This window comes from Myodes glareolus, chromosome 9 (assembly GCF_982192425.1).
Source record: "Myodes glareolus chromosome 9, mMyoGla1.1, whole genome shotgun sequence".
Lineage (NCBI taxonomy): Eukaryota > Metazoa > Chordata > Mammalia > Rodentia > Cricetidae > Myodes > Myodes glareolus.
This window is the reverse complement of record NC_142034.1, coordinates 24,437,325-24,460,065: the sequence shown is the minus strand read 5'-3', so window position 1 is coordinate 24,460,065 and position 22,741 is coordinate 24,437,325. Positions and strand designations below refer to the sequence as shown.

General features: G+C 53.8%; 1 protein-coding gene across 1 annotated transcript; it reads right to left on the bottom strand.

The window, feature by feature from the left end:
- Window positions 1–11,942: 11,942 nt before the first annotated feature.
- On the bottom strand, window positions 11,943–16,142 carry Neurod2 (neuronal differentiation 2). Its single transcript, XM_048450818.3, has 2 exons — window positions 15,861–16,142; window positions 11,943–14,791 (listed from the first exon to the last, which is right to left on the bottom strand). Exon 2 carries the CDS (start codon window positions 14,784–14,786, stop codon window positions 13,638–13,640), a length of 1,149 nt encoding a protein of 382 aa, XP_048306775.1. The 5' UTR covers window positions 14,787–14,791; window positions 15,861–16,142; the 3' UTR covers window positions 11,943–13,637.
- Window positions 16,143–22,741: the final 6,599 nt, after the last annotated feature.

Sequence of the window (22,741 nt, the reverse complement as noted above, 5' to 3'; positions counted from 1 at the left end):
TGCATATTCATTCAGGCTCTGACATGGAAGGGTCAGGTAATCTGCATGCACTCACTGAAAGCCAGAAGAGCCCAATCTCCTATGTTCCCCAGTATATTTGTGTGGAAGACTGATTTATCAAGTTGTGAGGGTCCTTATGAAGGTAGGAGGTGACCTGAACTCTTAACACTTGTTCTGTGGTCGAGTCTTAGGAATAAAGACAGGCTCTGGTCCCAGAACTCTGAGCTCAGCTCCCCTCTTCCTACTCCCTGCCTCCTCTACCTCCTCTCAAGCTGGGCAGAATGCCCTTAGCCTGTGCCTGCTGGCACACATGCCACATGGTGCTTGGCGTACGTCTGAGCAAGGATGACGCCCCCAGGACCGGCTGGGATACCAAGCCACCCGCTGCCTCCTCCACCTTCAGAACGGAGCGTCCCCATCTTGTCCCCTTTCCCAGCCAGAGACATGGGGAGCAGGCGGGGACACAGCTCAGACAGATACAAACACGCAGATGCACCCAGAGACGCCCACGGGCGTGTGCCCCAGAGTGGCACAGACACAGGCGTTCACACAGACTCGGGTACGCACTCACTCGTACCCCGTACGCCCGCCCCAAGGAAACGGGAAAGAAGTCAGCACTAGGTAGAGTGCACGCAGATCTGGGTAGAGGTCTCAGGCCTTTGGGGTCTCTGTCCGTGGTGCTGAAACTAGAACAGTTAACCACTTCTTTACAGATGGATGAGACAGAAAAACTTGGGGAGAAAAGGGGCTGGAAATGGGGGAAGGGTAAGAAAAAACAGAGAAGTGAGAGAAAAACTCATGGATAAAGGAAAAACAGGTCTAAGACGATATCAGGGCAACTAAGAGACACTTGACCTGAGTCAGGGAAAGGGAGGTGAGCAGGAAGGTGACCTCAGCCTCCAGTCCCTGCTAAGGACAGTCTCAGGTTCAAAGATCTGTCCCTCTCTACCCTTCAGGACTCTGCAGGGGAGATACATGAACTGTGTGTGTGTGTGGGGGGGTGACCTCCTATTGTCCCTTTCATGTGCCACCTATACTAGCCTTGAGATAGTCCTATACTAGCCCTGAGATAGTTCTATACTAGCCCTGAGATAGTCCTATACTAGCCCTGAGACAGTCTTATACTAGCCCTGAGACAGTCCTATACTAGCCCTGAGATAGTCCTATACTAGCCCTGAGACAGTCCTATACTAGCCCTGAGATAGTCCTATACTAGCCCTGAGATAGTCCTATACTAGCCCTGAGATAGTCCTATACTAGCCCTGAGATAGTCCTATACTAGCCCTGAGATAGTCCTATACTAGCCCTGAGATAGTCCTATACTAGCCCTGAGATAGTCCTATACTAGCCCTGAGATAGTCCTATACTAGCCCTGAGATAATCCTCCACTCACTTGTTTATTTTTCATTTTATTTACTCAATGTACTATTAAAGATTGAAACTAGGGTCTCACACATGCTCAGCAAGCTGAGCTACATCATCTGTTTTCATTTTTATTAAGCATTACATAACATACCCTTGCTTGCTATATAATATACTTGGTAGCCTTCTAGCAGAAGTAGATGACTATGGCTGAGCTTTTTTCCTTTTTGGTTGTCCCAACCGCATTAGTCAGGAAAGTGCTCCCTTAATCAATGTTATCCAAAACTCTGGACACATAGTAGTCATTGACCCCAGAGCCATGCCTATATCCATCCATCAAAGCCCATGATAAGGAAGTTAGATCATTCACTTTTCCCGTGAACCTGAGAAATACACAGTGGCCATTTCAGAGATGACCAAGCACATGTCTATGCCGTCGAGGCCAGGGAGAACCTCAAACCACTTCTCCTCATAGGTTAAATAAGCTCCAAACCCCATTCATCTTCTCAGGTGGCCTGACTTCACCCCTCTTCCCAGGGAGCCCCCTACTTAGCCTTTTTTTTAAAAAACTTTTTCTTTTGAGACAAAGTCTTGTTAAATTGAGTGGCTGACCCTGAACTTGCTCTGTAGCCCAGGCAAGATCTTTCTCCCAGCTTCCCCAGTAACAAGGAGTATAGCCTACTCCCAGGACCACCTTGTTGATGATATTGTTCCTTGTTTCTTATGTTTTAGATAGGGTCTCCTGCAGCCGAGCCTTACCCAAGACTTGCTGTGAAGCTGAGACTGGCTTTGACTCTGTGAATTCCTTACCTTCTGTATGTAGACCTCCCAAATGCAGGGATTCCAGGTGTGCACCATCACATCAGCGCCACCTCCCTTCTTAACCCCAAATAGACAACAATGTTGATCTGGATTTACTGAGAGGATTGCAAAGATTTAGTGGCTGCCTAATGCTTATTCCTCTGATTGGATTATAGGTTCCTTTCTTCCTCTTCAGTGAAACTGCATACTAGGGAGACTTCTCCCACCAGCAACCCTTTAATTGTGGAGCTTATGGAACATAAAACTGCCCATTCTCCAGTAGGGAGATATTCTAGAGGCTGCAGACTTACCATTAAAGGACCATATAAGGTAAGAGAGAAAAGAGGGAAGGAGAACAGCGTGTGAAAGTGTATAAAAATTATGAATAGGGGCTGGAGAGATGACTTACCAGTTAGGAAGACTGGCTGCTTTTCCAGAGGGCTCAGGTTCAATTCCCAGCACCCACATGGCAGCTCACAACTGTCTGTGACTCCAGCTCCAGGTGGTCCAACACCCTCACACAAACACACATGTATGAAAAACACAAATGCACATAAATAAATATTAAAAAAGAATGTTAAAACATATTTTAAAAATGAAGGATCCATGAAAAACAGTGTAAGACATAAGAGGGGGTGGAGATACGGATGACAGGACCAGAAGAGGCCATGAGAGGCCCGGACACATCCCAGTGTCTGGAGAAAAGATGTGTGTCCAGTGGAGCTCCCTCCCCTCAACCTTTCCAGGGCTCAAGGGAGGCAAGGGCCTATGTAGCCAAATGCATGTGTATGGCACCCTCACAAGGTGGGCTGGGAGTGTAGGTGCCTTCCTGAGAGTGTTTCTACTTAAATATGGCAGTGGCAGGAGACAGAAACCACATGTGTGGGCATTCACTGGAGATTGGTACTGTGATGGTTAAGGATGGAAAACTGGCAGAGGAAGACAGGCAAGGGAGGAGGTAAGGGAAAAGATGCTGGGTTGCCTTTGGAAGAGTTTCAGATCTCCTGGTCTTCCCTTTCCTTCCTACCAAGGAGAGCCAGGTTTCTGTGCCTCAGCACTCAGCACCCTGTGTGTCCTGCGGGAAGGCCAGACCTTACAGGCTTGCTGAAATGAATGGCAGCTCATGTGTGGTGCTGGAGCAAGCTGTGTGCACACAACTACTGCAAAGGCATCTGCTTCGGCGCTGCTTACTTTTCTATTGCTCGGTCTTTCTATGACTCAGTTGGGGAAATCCTTCCTTGTGCTCAGCTGGACTTCCTTGCTTCTCTCTTAGGTCCAACTCTCAGGTCTCGCTTTGGACACCAATAAAGACTGGGTTTTCCCAGGTGTCTTCCAAAGTACTCCTGGAGAAGTGAGAGAGAGAGAGAGAGAGAGAGAGAGAGAGAGAGAGAGAGAGGAAATTTACTAGGCTCCAGAGAGAGGAAATGGCATAAAAAGGAGAGTAACAAGATCCTTGGGCAAAGGGCAGAGTTCTTTTCACCTGAGGTTCTTAAAGACATTTTCCCCTGTGCTCCCAAAGAACCCAGACTTTGTACCTGCATTAGTGCTGCCCAACTTGGAGCTTCATCTGTGTTCTAGTCAGTGTCCCTGGCCCCTGCCTCACCCAAGGTTGTGTGGGCAGGGTTTTGTTTTCTCCCAGTAGGCTCTTTCAACCCCCCCCCCCCGCCCGTTGCACACCTCCTTTCTCATCCCTTCCTTTCCTCTCGGGAATCTAGTTGGAGGGAAAGGAATTCCCTCACTGCTTAGAGGGGTGGGATTCCCCCAGCCTGCCGCAGCAAAATGAATGGTCTCATTCTGGAGGTCAAGGAAGCATGTGGGGGTTGGCACGGGAGAGGGGTAAGGGGTGGCAGGGCAGCCCCCATTCCCCCTAGCTCCGCTCTCATCACTGTCACCGTTCAATCATAGCAGATGGGCTGCAGCTGTGAGCGCCAGCCCGGCACACAGGCTGGTCCGTGCCACTTGGGAGAGAAGGAAAAGAAAGGGAGGGAGGAAAGGGGGAGGGAGAGAGGGAAGGGAGGAAGAGGAGGAGGAAAAGGAAGAGAGTAGGAGAAAGAGGTTTGGGGAGAAAGAGGACTCCAGGCTTTGTGCCTCTCTCTTCCCAACAGGAGAGCAGAGGCCAGGACTGGGCTCACAAGCTGGGCAGTGCCAGGCGAAATGGGCATATGCCCTTGATTACTACCAGGACCGCAGGCCAAGCCTCCGCAGCCGCAGCGGCCTCATAAATCAGTTTTTAAGTAGCAACCACATGGACATTTCCCAGCTGAGAGGCTTGGCCTCTGTTGGCCCAGCGAGGGCAGCCCTGGCAGAGGGCAGGTGCCAAGCCAGGGCACTGAAGACAGGGGTGGTCATTGAGACTTAGTGGCAAGTGGTATTGGAGCCTGTTCAGGCACAGCTTGGGGACACAGTGGCTCCTGCCAATGGGGAGCAGGTAAGAAATGGCTGGCTGTAGGGCCAGGACTCCCTGCTGGGACTCCCAGACAGAGGGAACATTCCCTCTGGCTCCCAGTAAGAAGACTGTGTCTGGTCTGAGTTAATGCTGGACAGTTCCCCTGTCCCAAGGGTTCTCACTAATGGACAGCTCGGGACAGGAGGTGTCCCACTGATTCCCAGTCCAGGCCCAGGATAGAGCAAGCACTCAATAAAGTTGTTTGAGCAGATACATCACTGAGTGTGTGAGAAGTCAGTTATGTAGACATGTGTGTTCAGGGAAATGAGAAGTTTAATGTCTAAGTAGAGTTGTGTGTGTGTGTGTGTGTGTGTGTGTGTGTGTGTGTGTGTGTGTGTGTGTGAAGGGTCTGTGGGTACCAGAGGCCAGAGGACCTCTTCCAGCCACTTCACTCTCTTCAAATCCTCTCTTTCAGGATTTCTATCCTGCACAGCAACCCCCCCAGCCCTATTCAGCACCACCCCCCATCTCAAACTTGGCACCCAGCCCCCTGATTCTCTGCAGGTCTGCTTTAGTGAACTGGGGCGGGTTGGAGTGAGGGTTCCTCCCTAGCACAAATGGCTACAGAGCGGGTGAGGCAAGGGTGCCCTGTCTTCTTGAGTGCGGTGTCTCCTCCTTGGTTGAACAGATGTCTTGGAATTTTAGATGTGCTCTCCGCCCCTCCTCACAGTGCCCCACCCCCAGCTGGCACCGGCTGTGACAGTGGCGCTCTTCTCTCCCCTTCCCCCACCCCACAGCGGAACCAGTGGATGGACTCTGAGCGCAGCCTGCTCAGCGAGGCCGGCAAGGTGGTGGCTGCGCAGTGCAGAGAGAACTTGCTCGCCTCGCCTCACCTTCTAGCCTCCTCCCCTCGCCCTCTTTTTCATCAGGATCTCCTTAGCTCCACCTCTCCACTGTTTCTGCCCCTCCGCAGCTCTGCCCCGCTCCACAGGCCAGCCAAACAGCCCCGTCTACGCAAACCCTCTGCCCAGACCCTCACACTCTATGAGAGAAACTCCTCCTGGCAACTTTAGCGGAATTCTTCCCTCTAGAGACCCCTTTTCCTGCATTCCATGAGCCCCTTCCCCAACAACTGGCCGCCTGCCCTTAGTAGAATCCCAGAGTTAATCCAGGAAGTAGGGGAGGGCAAGATGGGAGAGGTGATCGAGGTTCTAGAAGCAGAGGAGAAGGGGTCACCAGGCTGAGAGACACCCAAATTTTCTAATTACTGCTAATTAATAAATAATCCAATTCCATGGACCCCCAACTCAGGGAAGGGGGCGAGACCCGCAGCGGGTAGGAGGGGGTCTTGGCAGAGCTTGGCAGCCCGGGTGGTGCCAGGCGCCCTTCCCCCTTTCCCCCCACCCGTCAGCATTCCGAGGTAACAGGCATTTGCTACCCAGCTCGTGCCAGGAGCGATTGGCAGGTTCGAGTAGGCACAGTCATTCGGCACACAGATGTCCCTGCCTTCGCTCTTCTGATAGGAATTCTGTCAGCTCCGAATCCAAGAGAGACAAGCAGACAGCTCCGCAGACAGAGTCACAGACAGACGCAGACACACAGAGAGCAATTGTCTAGAGGACACAGAACTCTGCACATATTTACTTTTCTGCCCTGAAAATAATTTTTAAGGAAAGAAAGAAAAATGAGAATGGCTCCCAGTAGCTTTAGGGGACACTTTCAGAACCCTTCTGAGTGGCCCCATCTCTCCTCCTGATGTTGCCTGCTCCTGTCAAGCCTTCTCCAGGAGCCCCATGGGCCCCAAAATGTCATGCCATAGCTTTAAAGTTGGAATACAGAACCACCAAAGTCTAGACCACCTTCCCCTGGCACAGGGCTCTTTTGGAATTCTAGGATTTGGTAACCATGCAAATTCTAGAACATCCCACCCAGGTGCAGGGTCCAGCATCCTAGAGTCTGTGAAATTCGAAATCCCGGAACTTCCGCAAGTTGAATATCACTCATGATGCCCTATTCTTGCTTTAGCCTCTCCACTGGCAATGGGGAAATGGGTACTGCCCTGGTGTCCCTGAGCAGACGGCCTCATATACCTGTCCTGTCTCTACATCTTTGGTTTGGTGACCAGCCAGAGGTACTGACAGCACAGAGAAAAGTCAAGCTGCTCTCCAGACCAGACACAACTTCTGTCCCCATGCTGAACCCTTGGAGTATGAACTGACTGCCCGGGCCCCTGTGAGAACAAGGGCTTGGTCCCTGGGTATCTGTGTTTAGCTGGCCGTGGAGAGCAGCAGAGGTTGGAGCCTCTCAGACCCACCAGAAGAAAAGATAGGTAAAGCCAACAGGCAGAGGACGGGAACACAGAGAGGTCTGAGGTGTGGTCTGTTAGGTTGTGTTTTTAATCTTTCTTTTTTTAAAAAAAGAAAAAGCCCCCATCCTGTGTCATCATTTTTATGGGATCTGCAATTCTGGCAAAAATCTGTCTTTAATTTAGCTGTCCATATAAAAATCCTCACTGTATAATAATGAACAGATGCCATGGAATTTAAGCTGGAGCCTCGGCTCCTCCCCGCCTTCCCCCCCCGCGCCTGGCACCGGGCACCGGGCACCGGCTGAGTGGCACAGACTGGCACAAACATGCGAGCGAAGGGTGGGCAAGGGGCGACCTGGGCTCAGCGCCAGGGCTCTGGGGTGGTGGAGGTGCATCAGGCTCAGGGCTTGGGCAGGCGGGACCTTTTTTGCGGTGACACCAGAGGGAAAGCGTCTGAGGAATTTTTCTGTCATTTTCTACAAAATGATCAGTAGTTAAGGATTTGGATTTGGTTAGTTTAGGGGCTTTGTGGTTCTTCTTGATGGTGTGCCTCTCTCTCTCTCTCTCTCTCTCTCTCTCTCTCTATCTCTCTCTCTCTCTCTTTTAAAGTACCGCCCAGTCTTCCATATAAAGGCAAATATTTTAGATATTTTAATTGAGTTGTTTTTAGCTCTCCCTCTGTGCGGAGCCCCAGCCTCGGCCTGGGAACCCAGTTCGCAGCAAGCGGGTTCAGCTCTCCGTCGGGCCGCAGCCTCCGCTGAATTGCCGGCGTCAGCGCCTTCAGGGGCTCCCCAGCGGCCGGAGAGAGGCTGAAGTGCTTTACTGCCCTCCCTGTCGGAGGGAAGCCCCTTGTGACATCTGAGGAGGAAGTGGATGAGACAGACTAAGGAAAGAGAGAACGCCCCACCTGACCTCACCCCAAATTTCGCTCTGTTCCCAAGAGAGAAAAAAACAAGCCCAAATGCCTCCCGGGTCCTCTCCTGCCTCTGGCTGTGGGGGAGAAGGCCGGCACAGGCCTGGGTTTTGAGGGGTTGGTCCTGAGCCCCCCTACCCCCACTACTCGCTTTTAATGCGACTCTGGCTAGAACAGATGTCCCAAGCCGGGCGGACTGCCCAGACCCCGCCCAGCTGTGCCCTTGGCAAAGTCTTGGCTGAGGATAGGAACTGGCATGCGGGTCCCCAAAGGGTTTGTGAGCTCCTGAGGCCCCAGAGGGACCTGACCTCTCAGTCTTGGCCTCCTGGCCAGCTCAACCTGAGGCAGGAGGTGGCGGGAAAACCCCAGAAAGACCAGTTCCTAATTCAATTAATTCCAAAAAGAGGAACAAGGAAAGAGATACAAACAGGGCTTGAGGGAGGCAAAGAGACTGAGGAACGTTGGAATCATGAAACACCAGGCACACACTCTGGGTGTGGAAGTGAACTGTGCACCCCCAGTTTGTCTCGGAGAAGCTGGGCTCCCGCGTGGGAGCAAACAGAGCTGGCAGCACCAGAGACATCCAGGGGCACAGCTGGAAGATGTGCCCCACCTCCCTTGGCATGGCTAGTGCTTAAAAGTGGAACCTCATCCTCTTCCTTCAGCACTCCCTAATTTCTTCCCTCCTTATTATGGGACTAGGAAAGAGCAACCCTGACCTCTCCCTGCAAGTTTTCCGTACCCTCCCCCAGGTGAGCCCTACCCAGGGCTGGCTTTCTGCACTCTGTGCAAAGCCTGCCACTCTGAACCCTGGGTTTCAGGGTAAAGTTCCAACAGGAAGATAGTCTTCCTGAGGCAGGAGCACCCTGCTCACCTAGGGAAACTTTGTGGAGAATTTTTGAAGGCTTAGGTGCAAATAAATACATAAATATCAAGATGCAGAACCAGGGCAGAGCAGGGTTTCCAGGTTTCTCGGAGTTCAGGTGTCACCTTCACTCTAGGCCAGTGGCCAACACCTAGTTACCCAATCTCAGAAGGAAAAAAAAAATAGAAAACAGCTAGCATCTTGGACTGGAGTCTGGGAACCTGTCCCCGCAGTGCAGGCTTGGTCTCCACTCAGTTTTCCCCTTTGAACTGTTTGAACTGTCCATACTGGTCAGAATGGAGCCTTGGGCTGCCCTGGTCCTCTGTTGTGCTGTGGTTCAGGCTTGGGAGTGGAGGTCAAGACTGAGGCTGTCTTTCACCCCTTCTACCTGGAAAACTAATCTGTGTGATCTAGAGTCACATTTAGTACTGCAGTCCATGGAAGATCCCTGGAAGCTTCTAGAACAAGTGGCTTCCTGTTAAAGGTTCCTGGAAGAGGAGGAAGTCAAGGTTGGGCAAAAGAGAACGAAATCTCTGACCTCTGCCCCCAGATCCTGAATCTGGTGGCTATGGATTTATGGAGGGAAGACAAACTGGCACACTGTTTTGAGTGAGCTGGAGTGGAGGGCTTCCCAGTCACTGGTCCAGGTAGGACCAGGTAGGACACAGCTTTCTTGCCTCCCCCAGTGGTTTATCCTGCTATTACCCTAGGTGATAAAATCAGAGCTGGAGTTTCACTGGTGGACAGTGACTCACCATCCAGGTGGTGGTTAGGGTGGAATTCAATGGTGAGGGGAGAAGTAGCTACACATTCCTTTGCTATCACAACCTGATAAGTATCTCTGTTTCCCTGCCATTTTCAAATGCTAGGCATGGGATGGGGGCTGGAAAATGCAAAGAGAAATCAGCCTCCAGATTGGATCTGGCTACAGCCGCAGGGTTGGGGCAGTTCAGGGGTTATTGTGAGCAGGGTGTGGACTGCTTGGAGAGCCTGCAGCTTTGGCTAGGGAAAGAAAGGAATCCTCTCTACACTTTCTGCTCCTGCTCACCACCCTGCCCCAAGCCATACCAGCGCCCTTTCACCTCCCCCCTCCTTCTGTTCGTGGAGCTTCTCTGGATGTGTGTGCAGGCAAGCCAAGCGAGAGAAAGAGATCTGTGAGGGGCGTCTGGGGCCGGGTGTCCGTGCACATCTTCCTCTCCTGCTCATCTTCCCATCTCACCAGGGCAGTTAAGTGTTGTGTTGGGGAGGAGGGTGGTGGTGGGAGACAGGAGTCAGCCAGAGTTCAGGGAGCATGGGGGAAGGTCAAGAATTGGAGTTGGCTGCTGGAGGCATTTATTAGAATCAGGGGATCCAGTGTTCCTGCCCCCCAAAGAGTCCTTGCATCCCCACATGGCCTGACCCATAGATGCAAGGGCCCCAGAGTCATCATCATCTTTCAAAGGATGCTGGAATCTGGCTTCAGAATAGAATAAAACAGTGTGAGGTAGCTGGAAGATCTATGTAGAGGAGTCTGTATTCTAGCCAGGACAGCCACGTGGAGGGGCCCTTTACATCCGGCCCCAAGCCACCTGGATGCTGCCCAGCTTGGAGTTCAGAGCAAGTCCTGGGAAAACAGCTGAGTGGGAGAGAAGCCCAATTAACCTTGTTTCCAGGGCAAGACAAGGATCACACCCTGGTATGAAACTGAATTCCTTTTCTTCCAAATGCCCCTGCCAAGCCATGCCCAACACTAGGCACAGAACAGCTCCTTCAGGTCAGGGTTAGAATGTGCATCTTGCAAACTCTCATTCTCTACCGAAGTGAAGGACAGAGAAGATGGATCAAAACCTTTTTCTAAAGAATAAAAGTGATTCAGAGATCTGTTAGATCTCATTAGCCACCCACAGAGAAGAATCCCAGTGACAAAGGGCTCACTCTCACTCTAGAGAGGTGGTCCTGAGAGATATCCAGAGAACGTGGTGAGGTGAACATTTTTAAAGAATTAACAATGAAAGTCTCCTAGGAAGTCTCCCTGCAGGAGAATTCCGATGGGCTCTGCTCGGCTGTTCCAGGCGCTGGCCTCCTGCGGCAGCAAGAAGGGAAAAATGTCAGAGATCAGTCAGCACCATGGAGTGGACAGCTCCCGATTTGTCCCTCTGTCTGCCAAGAGGCAAAGGGGGGGCGGGCATTGTTTTTATTCAGAAGACTAAAGATTAAGTGTGGGCATTTAGTGGCATCGCTGAGCACACTTACAGCTTCCTCTGAGCCCTTTGACATCCAGACTTCCTCCTCTCTCTTCCTCCTCCTTCTCTTCCTCGGAGCCCTTAGCTTAGTGTGTCTGACCTCAACCCTGAACCTCACTCCAATTCTAAAATGTTTGATGGTGTTTGAGAGGGGAAAAAGCATCAAGGGTGGCTTCTTTAAGGGAATTCCTAAGTCTCCTCGGGTTTGAGTTTTTAGGACCCAGAATCCCTGTCAAATATTTCAGAGGGAGGAGGCATCTTTTGGGGGAAAGTCTACTCCAAGCTAGCTGCCTCTGCATCTAGGAGTTAAAGGGGAGAAACTGGGGTCTGAGTGAAAGAGGGTCTTTCTACGTGTTTCCCACCGCGCCTCTTTTCTCTTCTCCTGAAGCAGGGAAGGAGGCTGCGCAGGTATTAATTGGTGCTGTTTCATTTTGCTCATGGTTGGGTCTTGTCCTTAACCTGGGTCCCTCTCCAGATACAGCCACCTCATAGACTTATCCATACTTCAAAAAAAAAAAATCAATATCCCTGACCCCAGAAAAATTCGTTCCTTTAAGCCACTGAAATACAAATTTAAGGTAGGAAGGGGATTTCTCCATTAATATTTTATCCTCATGATCTTTTTTTTTAATTCAAGAAAATCCATGTCTGTCTCAGACGTCCTCATTATTTGCACTTACTTTGTGTGTGTGTGTGTGTGTGTGTGTGTGTGTGTGTGTGTGTGTGTGACAGTAAGCCAGGGGTTGTGAGGTGGTCCCATTTTGATAATTTTTTTCATTGATGAAAAATGTTTTGTTTTCAGAGATCCTTGAGTGTGTTTGGGAGCTGAATGAAGTAAGTAGACCACAGGGGTGCTTTGTGTTGGGTGCAGTATAAACCTGGGTGGGGCCTAGAAGGGGCAGCAAGTGTGACTGTTTATCAGCCCATTGGGTGTGTGCGAAGGTCTTACAGTTTGGAAAGCCCACCCAGGAATGCCCACAGTCATTCTCTCAGGCTTCTGAGCAGTCGCTTGACTGCTCCATCACCTCAGTCTCAGATCAATCCCTGTCCCCACCCGTAAAAGGAGGCCACTGTGAGAAAGCGGGTCTGCTTTGCATCTCATTTACATAAATATTTATTAATCGTCATTAAACTCAACAGAAACACGCAATGCACTTCGGGTGTCCGACGGGAGTTTCATCTTCGCTACAAGAGGAAGGTAAAATTGCGTGTGTGTGGGGTGTGTCGCCTGTGGGTTTGCGTTTTTTGCATCGAGTGTTTGGGTGCCTGATTCCCTGCCTCTGGAGCGGAGAGGTTCACCTGTTGCCTCTTTTGCCGGAAATCTCCAAAAGGGGCCCTCAGTTCTCCCAGCTCACTGGATGACAAAAGTCAGGAGGAGCCTAGAACCAAAACACAGAACAAAACAAAAAACAAAAGCAACAACAGCAACAAAAATTTCCCCCAACAACGACAATAACAAAACAAAACAAAACAAAACAAAACAAAAAACCTCTCCAGCCACCAGAAGTCACCAGGAGCTTGGCGCCCACAGAGGCACAGTCTGGGCAGGGGTAGGGCTGCCCCCAGGTCTGGGCTCCTCCACCTTCACCTAAGAGGGACTGGAGTGCCTGTAGAGAGGAGGAGCCAGGAGACTCACTTCCTTCTGTCCCCGGACGCCCGTGTCGGGCCTGCGTGTGCGTGCGGTATGGTGTGGTGTGCGTGTGTGTCTCTCATGCAAACCCTCCCTCCCCAAACCGAACCCCCAACAGTTTGCCATTCCATACAAATTTGGAAACAGGTTTTTAGAAAACAGTATGACGCACAACGGGACAGGGTGGGGGAGGGCAGTGGCACTGGGGCTCCAAATCTCCGAGTCATTGATTGTAAGAACCTGGGGGGAGGGGCGGCGCGGGCCCCCACTTCACCAAAGTGCACTGATCCGCGCTTGGGCGGTGCAGCCAGCGGACCCAGGGGGCACCCCGGGCCGGGCTGCTAGGCTCAGTCAGAACCTTCTTGCATAGATATTTGTGTCTCTTTAAAAATTATTATTGGTAGTATTTATTATTAATATTATTATTATTTTGCCTTTTATTGCTTCTAAAAGTTCTTACTGCGTTTTCTCTCCGATCCGGACTCTGAGTTCGGCCTTTGTCGCCTCTTAGCTTTTTTTTTTCTTTTGTATATTTGTTTTTTTTTTTTTTAAAAAGGGAAAAGGAAACATGATTCTAGTTACAAATTGGCTTGGCCTCTCTCTTTCCTCTCAATCCACATCCCCTCCCACTAAAATAAAAATTAAAAAACGCGGAGATTCGGGTTGGGGTGAAGGCGTTTGAGCGCCCTGGCTTTTGCCCTCTTCGAGAAGGAAGAGACACCAACTCCTTTCGGCCTGGGCAGCTCAGTGTCTTTTTTTAAAGTTTCCTAAGCGGAGACACTATCCCGAAACTCAGCTGCCCCTTACCAAAGCCTTCTGGCCTACTGGGAGGTGGAGAGAGAAAACCCAAGTTTGGGAATGCAGAAGGAGTCTCCAGGGAGAGCCGGGAGGGAGGTCCCCAGAGATGCACTCCACTGGAGAAGGGAGGAAGCCCGTTGGGAGAGAGCAGGCGAGTCCCCAGGGAGAAGCGAGGCCCCTGGGACGGGCCACCCACAGGTAAGAGACCGTGCCAGCCCTAGAGAGGCGCAGAACCGGCGACCCACGCCCCGCGCACCTGGCGCTGGAGTCGGTGGGAGCCCCCCGAGCTCGCGGGGCTGGGATTAAGGGGCCGGGCAAAGGCAAAGAAAAAGAAAGGGGTCGGCGCGAGGTCTCAGTTATGGAAAAACGCGTTGAGCTCCTCGTACATGGGGCCCCGGTCGTGGTGAAGGTGCATATCGTAAGACAAGAGATTCTCGGAGTGGACGCCCCCGCGCACGGCCGACGAGCCAAAGACCAGCCCGTGGCCCCCGGGCCGCGAGCCGGGCAGCGCCGAGTAGTGCATAGAGTAGTGGTAGCTCTTCTCGTGATCGGGAGACGAGTCCTGCTTGAGTGAGAAGTTGCCGTTGAGACAGAGCGGGGGACTGAGCGGGCCCTCGTACTCGGAGCTGTTGTAGTCCGGGCTGGCACCGCCGCCACCCGCCGCCGCGTACAGCGTCTCGTAGGCGGCGCAGTAGCCGTGGGTCCGCAGGGCGTGCGCCGCGCCTCCGCCCAGGCCGCCGGCCGCCTGACACTGTGCGCCCGCCAGGCGAGAGCACGGGTACGGGTACGGGTGCATGGCGAACGGACCACCCGAGCCGTGAAAGCGGCCGGCGCCGTCCGCGCCCTGCTCTGTGAGGAAGTTACGAGAGTTGAGCTGCAGGCAGCCAGCCACCAGATTTGTGGTGGGTTGCGACAGCCCCTTGCACAGAGTCTGCACGTAGGACACCAGATCCGGTCGCTTTCCGGAGCGCAAGATCTCCGAGAGAGCCCAGATGTAGTTCTTGGCTAGGCGCAGCGTCTCGATCTTGGACAGCTTCTGCGTCTTGGAGTAGCAGGGTACCACCTTGCGCAGGTTGTCCAGCGCTGCGTTCAGGTCGTGCATGCGGTTGCGCTCCCGCGCGTTGGCCTTCTGTCGCCGCAGCTTGGAGCGCTCCAGACGCGCCTTGGTCATCTTGCGTTTCTTCGGCCCGCGCTTCTTGGGCCGCTCGCCTTCAGCCTCATCCAGCCCTTCCTCCTCTTCTTCTTCCTCCTCCTCCTCACCACCCAGCTCGCCTTCCTCCTTGACCTCGGCCAACGTGGCTTCGGGGACGTCTTCTCCACGAAGGGACACTGGCTTGGCGGCCCGGGCGGGTCCTGGAGCCCCCGACCCGGGAGCAGGCGGAGGCTGCGGTGGCGCGTCGCCCTTGTCGCTTCTCGGCTCGTCGTCGTCGCCGTCGCCCCAGCTGGCGAACTTGGGCACGTCCGAGAGGAGGCCGGGCTCGCTGAACAGGCGGGTCAGCATGGTGCCTGAGGGCGCCCCGGGGGCGGGGAGACAGACAACACAGAGTGAGCGGCGCGCCAGGGTCACCACGGCCCCCCAACCCGCCACCACCCCCTAGTCTCGGTGCGCGCTCCAGCTCAGGGGGCCCCCGATGCCCACCACGTCCCGCTGCCCCGCCCAGAACCGGCCCAGCCCTGCCCGGCTGCCGGTGGGGTTCCGCGGCCCAGGCTCTAGTCCCAGAGCCGGGCCCCGGCTCCGCCCCTGGCCGCAAAGGAGGCCTCTCCAGGCCGGTGTCTGGGTCCCAGAGAGCGTGGACCGGTTCCTCTGCCGGGGGAGGCGGTGCTCTCGCCCAAAAACCTGCTCTCTCCGGGTGATGGAGAAAAGCTGGGCGGCCGCCGTGGGGACAGCTGCCCGGTTCCTTGGCTCCGCGGCCCGGGCCCCTCGGCCCGATTCCCCCTGCCCTCCGGTGCCTCTCACCCCCACGCTCCCTAATCCAATTTGCAAGTTGGCCGCGCGCCGCCCCCGGCCCGGCCCCCACCCCCGCAGCCCCGATTCCAGACGCCCGGAGCACCGTCTCCTTTAGCTGCTGCGTCCGGGTCTCCCGGAGCCGGCTCCGGGTGGCGAGGACTGAAGAAACCGGGCGTGGGGAGGAGACCCAGAAGCGAACCCTGTTCGTCTCCCCTACGGTCAGGGACCCCCTTCCCCCCTTCGAACTGCCTCCCTCCCACACGTCTCTTCAGATCTCGTTGTATTTTGGGATCCATGGGGAAAAATCCAAATTTGTTTGTTTGCTTATCTTTTTTGGTGACAGGGAAAGGTCGCAGGTTCCTTCGGGACAGTCATGGGGCGGGGGTCCCCATCTTTGCCTCTTCGCGTACCTCATGACCCTGCCCCCCAGACCATCCTAGGCATAAGGTCTCTCAACGTAGCCCCTTGAGCTGCGGCCCCAATGGGAGAGAGAACCCAGGGCGCCTCATGCCCACCCAGTGAGGGGGTAGAGTCCCAGGAATGAGGAATCTGGGGGACTTTCATGCCCGAAGCAGCGCCCCCCTCCCAATGGGCAGGTCAGATCTAGCTCCCTCTCGGACAACTTACCTCAGAGAGGAGTCAAGGGGAGAGGGGAGGGGAGGGGGGAGGGGGCAAGAGAGAGAGGGGGGAGAAGAGGAATCTTCTCGCTTATTTCATTGTTCCCCCATCTTCAGGGAGCGGGGGCAGCGGTTCCTCAAGGCGGCGGGCGCCGGCGTCTTCAGAGCGCCATGCGAGCCGCGGAGCGAGTGTGGCATCTCTACCAGGCGGGGTACCAGCCTCTATGCCAGGCCATATGGGCTTGGCACGTCACGGGCAGCAGCTATCACATGAGAGACGGTGATTGGCATGCGTCTGCATTGGGGGAGAGCCGGCTCCCCCGGGACCCGCCGCCATCTGTCACTCTCTACTCCAAAAAAAAAAAAAATTAAATAAATAAAGGAAATAAATAAATATCTCTGCCGCCCTCCCCTCCCCGCCCAACGCAAGGAAAGCAGGGATTGAGAGGGAGGTGGGAGGATTTGCCCCCCTCAGATATAGAGCCCCCCATATGGGAACAATGGGGTAGCAAGTCTGGGAATTGGAGGTTTGTGGTGGCGGCCAATTCTAGACTCTCTCCGGGGTCTTGATCTGTCCATTTCCCTGTTTCCTGGTCCCTAAGGTGGGTCAGAATCAGACCCTGGAGTATGGAGAAGGGACCTCAGTGCTTACTCCCACTCCCCAAGAGAGTCCCCTCCACCACAAAGGGACAGCTGAGGCCTCCTTCCAGAGTGGGTGTGGGGGGCATCCCTGACCCAAGCCCCATAGGTAGATGCTGGCATCATGCCATCCCTCATCCCTGTCTGCCCCTCCCCCACCCACCCTCATGCACACACAACATATGTGGCTGAACGAAATTCAAACCAAGGGAAAGACAGAGAAAGGAAAAGATTTGCCTGCCTGGGTGTCTGTCTCTCTGCATGGGCGTGTGTGTGTGTCTGTGGGGACATGTGTGTCTATCTGCGGAGTCATTACATAGGAGACGCTTCCTTGGATGTCAAGGGCACATGTATGCTGGGCTGAGGTGGGGAGGAACTTGGAGGTGAACCATGTGTCCCCCATCTGGGGCTAGGGTGGGCACAGATCTGAATTCCTAACCCACAAACCTTACTCTTCCTCCTCCTTATGTCCTTACTATCCCTAATCCTTGCGAGGTAGTGACTTGCTTTTGGTTAGCTGAAGGGAGGATATGGCTGACTGGGGACAGCCCAGAGTTCCTAGGTGGGACCCAAACATTCTCGCCCTACAGAAAACACAAAAAGCAGAGGCCAGGGGTGAGCCAGGCAGGTGTCTTGCTAAGGGAGATAGGAAATGAATGCTTTATTTTACTTTATAGATCTCCTTTCAACCCTCTTAGCATGCCAGACACAGATGTAAATGGTACAGGTTGAAGATAGGAGCCCATACCTGCCACCCCTGCTCCTCAGTATGTGGTGCGGAAAATGGAAACACCCTTATTCAGAGAGACAACGTGTGTGTGTGTGTGTGTGTGTGTGTGTGTGTGTGTATGTGTGTGTGTGTCTGTGCAAATACTCACAGCTAAGGGATAGTGACAGAGACTCTGGCCACTCTGGATTCAGGTAGGTGCTGCTTTCAGGCCCAAATTTCCTGTCTGTCCCCTGGTCTTCTTCAGCCTACCCTGAATGGCACAAAACAAAGAGAAAGGAGGGTTCTCCTCCAATCCCTCAATCCAGGTGGATGTCCTCTAGTCTTGCCCAGATTAACTTCCTCAAGGGGATCTTGGACTGTTAAGACATGGATCTAATGTTGCAGATTGAACAGGGTATTGTATAGAGACACACTGTCTTGGAAGGTCTCGAGAAAGGGGATTTGGAGCTGTCCAGGGTGCTTGGAGGCCAGGCGCTGAAAGAAAGTCAGAGGCAACTTGCTCTTCCTTCCAGAGAGGCCAGTGCAGGGAAAAGGATGTAGCTAGGTATATGACAGGGAGAGAGCAAAACCAGACTAAGCCCACGACTGTCTTGGTGGTCTCCAAGGGAAAGAAGCTCTTTATAGGCTCTGAATTAGGAAGTTGAGCCCCTCTTAAGTCAGAGAGCCGGACTGTGAGGTCGGGAAGCGGAATCATGGCAGAGGCAGAAGTAAGGTGACGGACTTTGCGGGAGGCTTGGCAAGGGCCCCTCCAGTTTTGGGTTGCCTACACCATAGGAGCTTCTGATTTTCAGTCAACTCTGCTCACCAACTTTTCATTTCGTTGTTTTGCTTTTAAGATTTATTTATTTATTATGTATACAGTTTTCTGCCTGCACACCAGAAGAGGGCACCAGATCTCATTACAGATGCTGTGAGCCACCATGTGGTTGCTGGGAATTGATCTCAAGATCCCTAGAAGAACAGCCAGTGCTCTTAACCTCTGAGCCATCTCTCCAGTCCCTCGTTCTGTTTTTGAGATGGGTTCTCACTATGTACTCTTAGCTATCCTGGAATTCACTATGTAGACCAGGCTAGACCTGAACTCACCTCTGCCTCCAGAGGGCTGGGATTAAAGGGCTGCACCATCACTTTGTAAAAGAAAATGCTGGGCCAGGTGGTGGTAGTGCACACCTTTAATCCCAGCACTTGGGAGGCAGAGGCAAGTGGATCTCTGTGAGTTCGAGGCCAGCCTGGACTACAGAGTAAGTTCCAGGATAACCAAAGCTACACAAAAAAACCCTGTCTCGAAAAACAAAACAAAACACCAACTGAATTCCAGGCTGGGGATTTTGCCCAGGGCTGGTCCTTGCCTGGAGAGCCCAAGGCCCTGGGTTTGAATCCCATAACAAGCAAACTCCTTCTCAGGCTTGATTTCCCTGTCTATGAAATGGAGATTATCATTCTGCCCCTTTATAGGGCTGTTGCTAACACTAAGTAGGATGATGGGTTAACGATCCAGCAATAAAAGAATCTTCAAATAAATGGCAGCCTTTATTTTTATTAAGACACTTTGCAAATTGTAACTTGCTTCATATTATTAATTTCTTGCATAGATCCCATCCCCAATTAAAATGTTTTGTCTACAAAGAATCCAAAGTTTTGTTAAATTAAAGGGTGAAGGTATGAATGAGTAAATGGATGAATGCTTCCTTGGCAGGGAAAAACATCAAGAATTGGGTTAAGCCCACTGGGGTCTGATGGGCCCTCTGGGTGAGGGCAGACCTCGTTCGGGGAGCACTCTGTAAGGCCGCCTAGCACTCTCTGTTTTCTAGCTCTGAAAGGACTCTTTAAGGGGCTCCTGCAGGCAGAGGCCTGAGGTAGGGGGTGGGGTGGTCAGGCCTGGGGTTCAGAGAACTTCACCCAACTGGGCCCGCTCCTGACCCCTCTTTTCTTCTTCAGGAAAATGGAGCAAGTTTTTCTCACTCGACACATTTCAACTTCAGCTTTTTTAGAAGATACAATAAAAACCAAGGGGAAACTGGAACAGGGGGATGTGTAGGATGGGCCTGCCTCAGACATGAGCTCCAAAGAGGTACAACACGTGTGTTCACATACACACGAGCAGGCATTAGCACGCCGGGACATGCACGCTCCTCTCTGTGCTCAGAGATCCAGTGACGGAAAGACAGAAAGAGCCAGAAATGGAAGGAAGGAGACGAAAGGAGAAGGACACCCAGAGATGCCATCTGTTCCTCCCCGTGGCATTGGGGGAAGGGAGTTGGTGAGGGGCCTGGTCCCCTCCAGGTCTCTGAGAGGAAAAGGAGAGTGGCGGGCACTTCAACCAGACCTGGAAGACTTCCATTTTTGCTGCCCACACCTCAGGGTGGGAGCAGGGAGCTGGGGGCCTGAGGTTCCCATGGAGACATAGCCCCATCCCAAGGGAGTCCACAGTCTGGGCACCTAAAATGGCTGCCTCAAAGGGGCAGCAGCCATTTTGTTCTGGCTGGGGCATGAGGGGCAGGGGTAAGAAGGTTGAGGTAGGCATGAAGGAGGAGAGAGGGCAGAGAGAGGGTGGCAGAGGGCAGAGAGACAGGTCATTCCTGAGCAGTCTTGGGGAATCTTGCTCAGGGGATAGGAAGAATGTGCTGGAAAACTGCTCTTTGTACAACCCTTGCTCTCCCCCAATAAATCATTCCTATGTGAATCTGTAAATGTTCCCCTCTATTCTGACCCTCCGAAGGATAGCTAGCCAGTCACCTGGTGCCCCCAAAGAAGACAGGTAGCTGGCCTGTGTGAGCAAGGAGGGTGCTCTCCCACCGAAGTGGGCCTAGGGAGCAGGTGGGTCAGATCCAGGTGTCCACCCCCTGGCTTCAGCCAGACATGGCTCTCCTGGGGCCTCCCTGGCTGGGTGGACAGGTGAAGGGAGCCCGGTCTCCTCCTGCGGTGTGGGGGAAGGGCAGGAGGGAGACCCTCCTGGTCCTGAGCTCCTGGCAGGCGCTGTGCTGGGGGAGGAGGCAGGAGGCACCGACTGGCACTGCCCAGGGGGCGCCTCCTCCAGCCCTTCGGATGCTCGAGCTCCAGAAGCTCCACCCGGAGCCCAAGAGCACCTGCCACCCCCCTTCCCCAGGCCCCTGCCCCACCTCGAGCGCCAAGGCCGCTGGGGGAGGGGGACCTGCCGTTTCCTCCTGGCTCCAGGGTGGGCACCTGCCCCGCTGCCCCCTCCCCCGCCCGCCGCAGTGTGCCGGGAAGCGACGGGCACGCCAGATGGCGTGGCTGAGAATGCGGCGACGTTGCCGGGAGGTGAGGGCTGGCACGGGTGATATGCGGCTGCGTGCCTCGTGGTGCCACTGGGGAGGGGGAGGGGAGGCCGGCGAGGTGTAGCCCCCTCCTCTGATGGATGGACCTCCTGGCCGCCTGACCGGGGTTCGGCCGCGCCCAGGCCTGGGCCTCTGTCCCACCCAGAACCGGGAGGGCCTAGCAGGAGCTGAGAGTCCTTGGACCACTGCTGCCATCCGCTTCTCAAGACCCAAGACAAATGACAGGTGGAAGAGGGGCTAAGTCCTCCAGCCAAGCCGGCTGCCTCAGGCTGTACCCTGGCTCCAAAAGTGTAGTGACCTTTGACCCTATAACCTTTGACCTCTGCACCCTGCTTTTGTGAGAAGAGTTCTTTCTCAGTACTCAGGTTCATCTTCCTCATCTTCCTAGCCCAGAAGTTTCCCAAAAGCCTCCTGGGAGCCCTCCCGGCCTCCCTCAGGGCAGCACTCCTATTGGTAGGTCTCCCTCTTGTCTCCTGTTTCATCATAGCAGCTATTTCTGAGATTTTTAGTCTGGGGCTCTCAGATCACCCCTACTGCTTGGCTGGAGAGAGAGAGAGACGAGGTGAGGGTGGGGTGCAATGGAGCCATTTGGAGTCTCCTGAGGCAAAACCAGGGTCTCAGACATGCCCAGGGGATCTCCTGGCACAGACGGGATTCTGGGAGACAGAACGTGTAGCTCGGTTGGTAGAAAGCTTGCCAAGTTCGGAGGTCTGACCCGCAGTGCATTCCTGTGAGCCCAGAAGTTCAAGGTCATTCTCCACTAAATAGAACTGCGGGCCAACCTGGGGTCTGGAAAGCAAAAAACAAACCAAGAAAAAAACCAAAACAAACCCACACAGGTCATTCCCAGAAATAGGCTCGGAGGGGGCGTGGCCTCCACTCGGTGCTCTCAGATTCGACTGCTGTGCCCTTCCTGGGCAACAGGCTCTGTTTTACTGTCACCGGGCCTCATGGCACGTGGTCTCACCGGACTGCTATCTGTCCTGTGGTAGACTCCCTGTTCGGTTCCCAAGTCTTTTAGCTCAGTGACTCCCCAGCGTCCCTACCCCCAGCCTGGATGCATGAATGTGACTCTTGAGAAAATGGAGTCAGAACACAGCTGAGCCCTGCCCTGCTGCACCTTCTCTCTCACAGGGTCTGCCCCCTCCTCCACTCGCCTTGAAGAGTCCAGACTGCCCACACTGCTCAGCCTGTCTGAGATGCAATCCTGGTTGTGATAATCTCCCACTCCAGCAGTTTCTACCCTCGGCAGGGCTCTCTGGTCGCTTTTTCACTGCCTCGTTCCCAGTCTCAGAACTTCTGTCCCCACTGTCGCACAGCGGAGCACACCTCTGCCCCTTTCTGCCAAAATGTCACCACCCCCAGAAAGTCCACCCAGGAGGCTGGGCAATGGGCTCCATGCTCTACTGTACTGGAACACAGAATAGTCTCAGAGTGCAGGTGGGGTACCTCAACTGTTCCCCTACTGTTGGAGGAGGAGCAGCCAGAGCAAGACACCGGCCCTACCACAGATCTACCTCTGTATACCTCTTTCTCTTTGCGCATCCCTGCACTAAGCCCACATGGCCTAACCTCAGCCTTCCCTCCTGTAAAATGGGCATGATGAATTGCTGAGGCCTGCCTTGGAGGGCAGCAGAGAGCCTTGTCTGAGGTAACAGGTGTGAGTGCTTCTGGCCATCCCTGACGAGGCCGATTTTGCCTCCAGCCCTGGCTCAGCTTTAGTTATCAAATGTTTTTGTTCCTGGGGCTCTCTTTGCCCAACTGTCTTTGTTCTGCTTTACTGTCAGGCTTCTGCAGAGGCAATTGGTGGCCTTGTCCCTGGCCCCCTCCCAAGCCCCATCCTCACAGGAAGGTCAGACTGATATAGGGCACAGTGTGGCAGCAGGCCCCTGACCCTGGCATCATCTTCGCCTTGGCCAAATCATTTGGCCTTCTTTCTCCTCAGCTGCAAGTGGGATTAGTGCCTCCTTCCCACTGGGTCCTTAGAGCCAGGGGTGACCAGGAGGATGGTGGGGTACAGAGGGCACTCTGAGGAGGCCCCAGCCTGGTGGACGGGCATGACCAGGTTGGGCAGAACAGGGGCTCCGCAGTGATTTCTGCCAGTTGTCTTTCTTCGAAATCAGGGCCATAAGTCCGCCTTGGGGGAATCCTAGGGCATAACACTACTATGGCTGGCATGTCCCTTGAGCCTATCACGAGTGCTGACGACACTGGAGGCTGACTGTA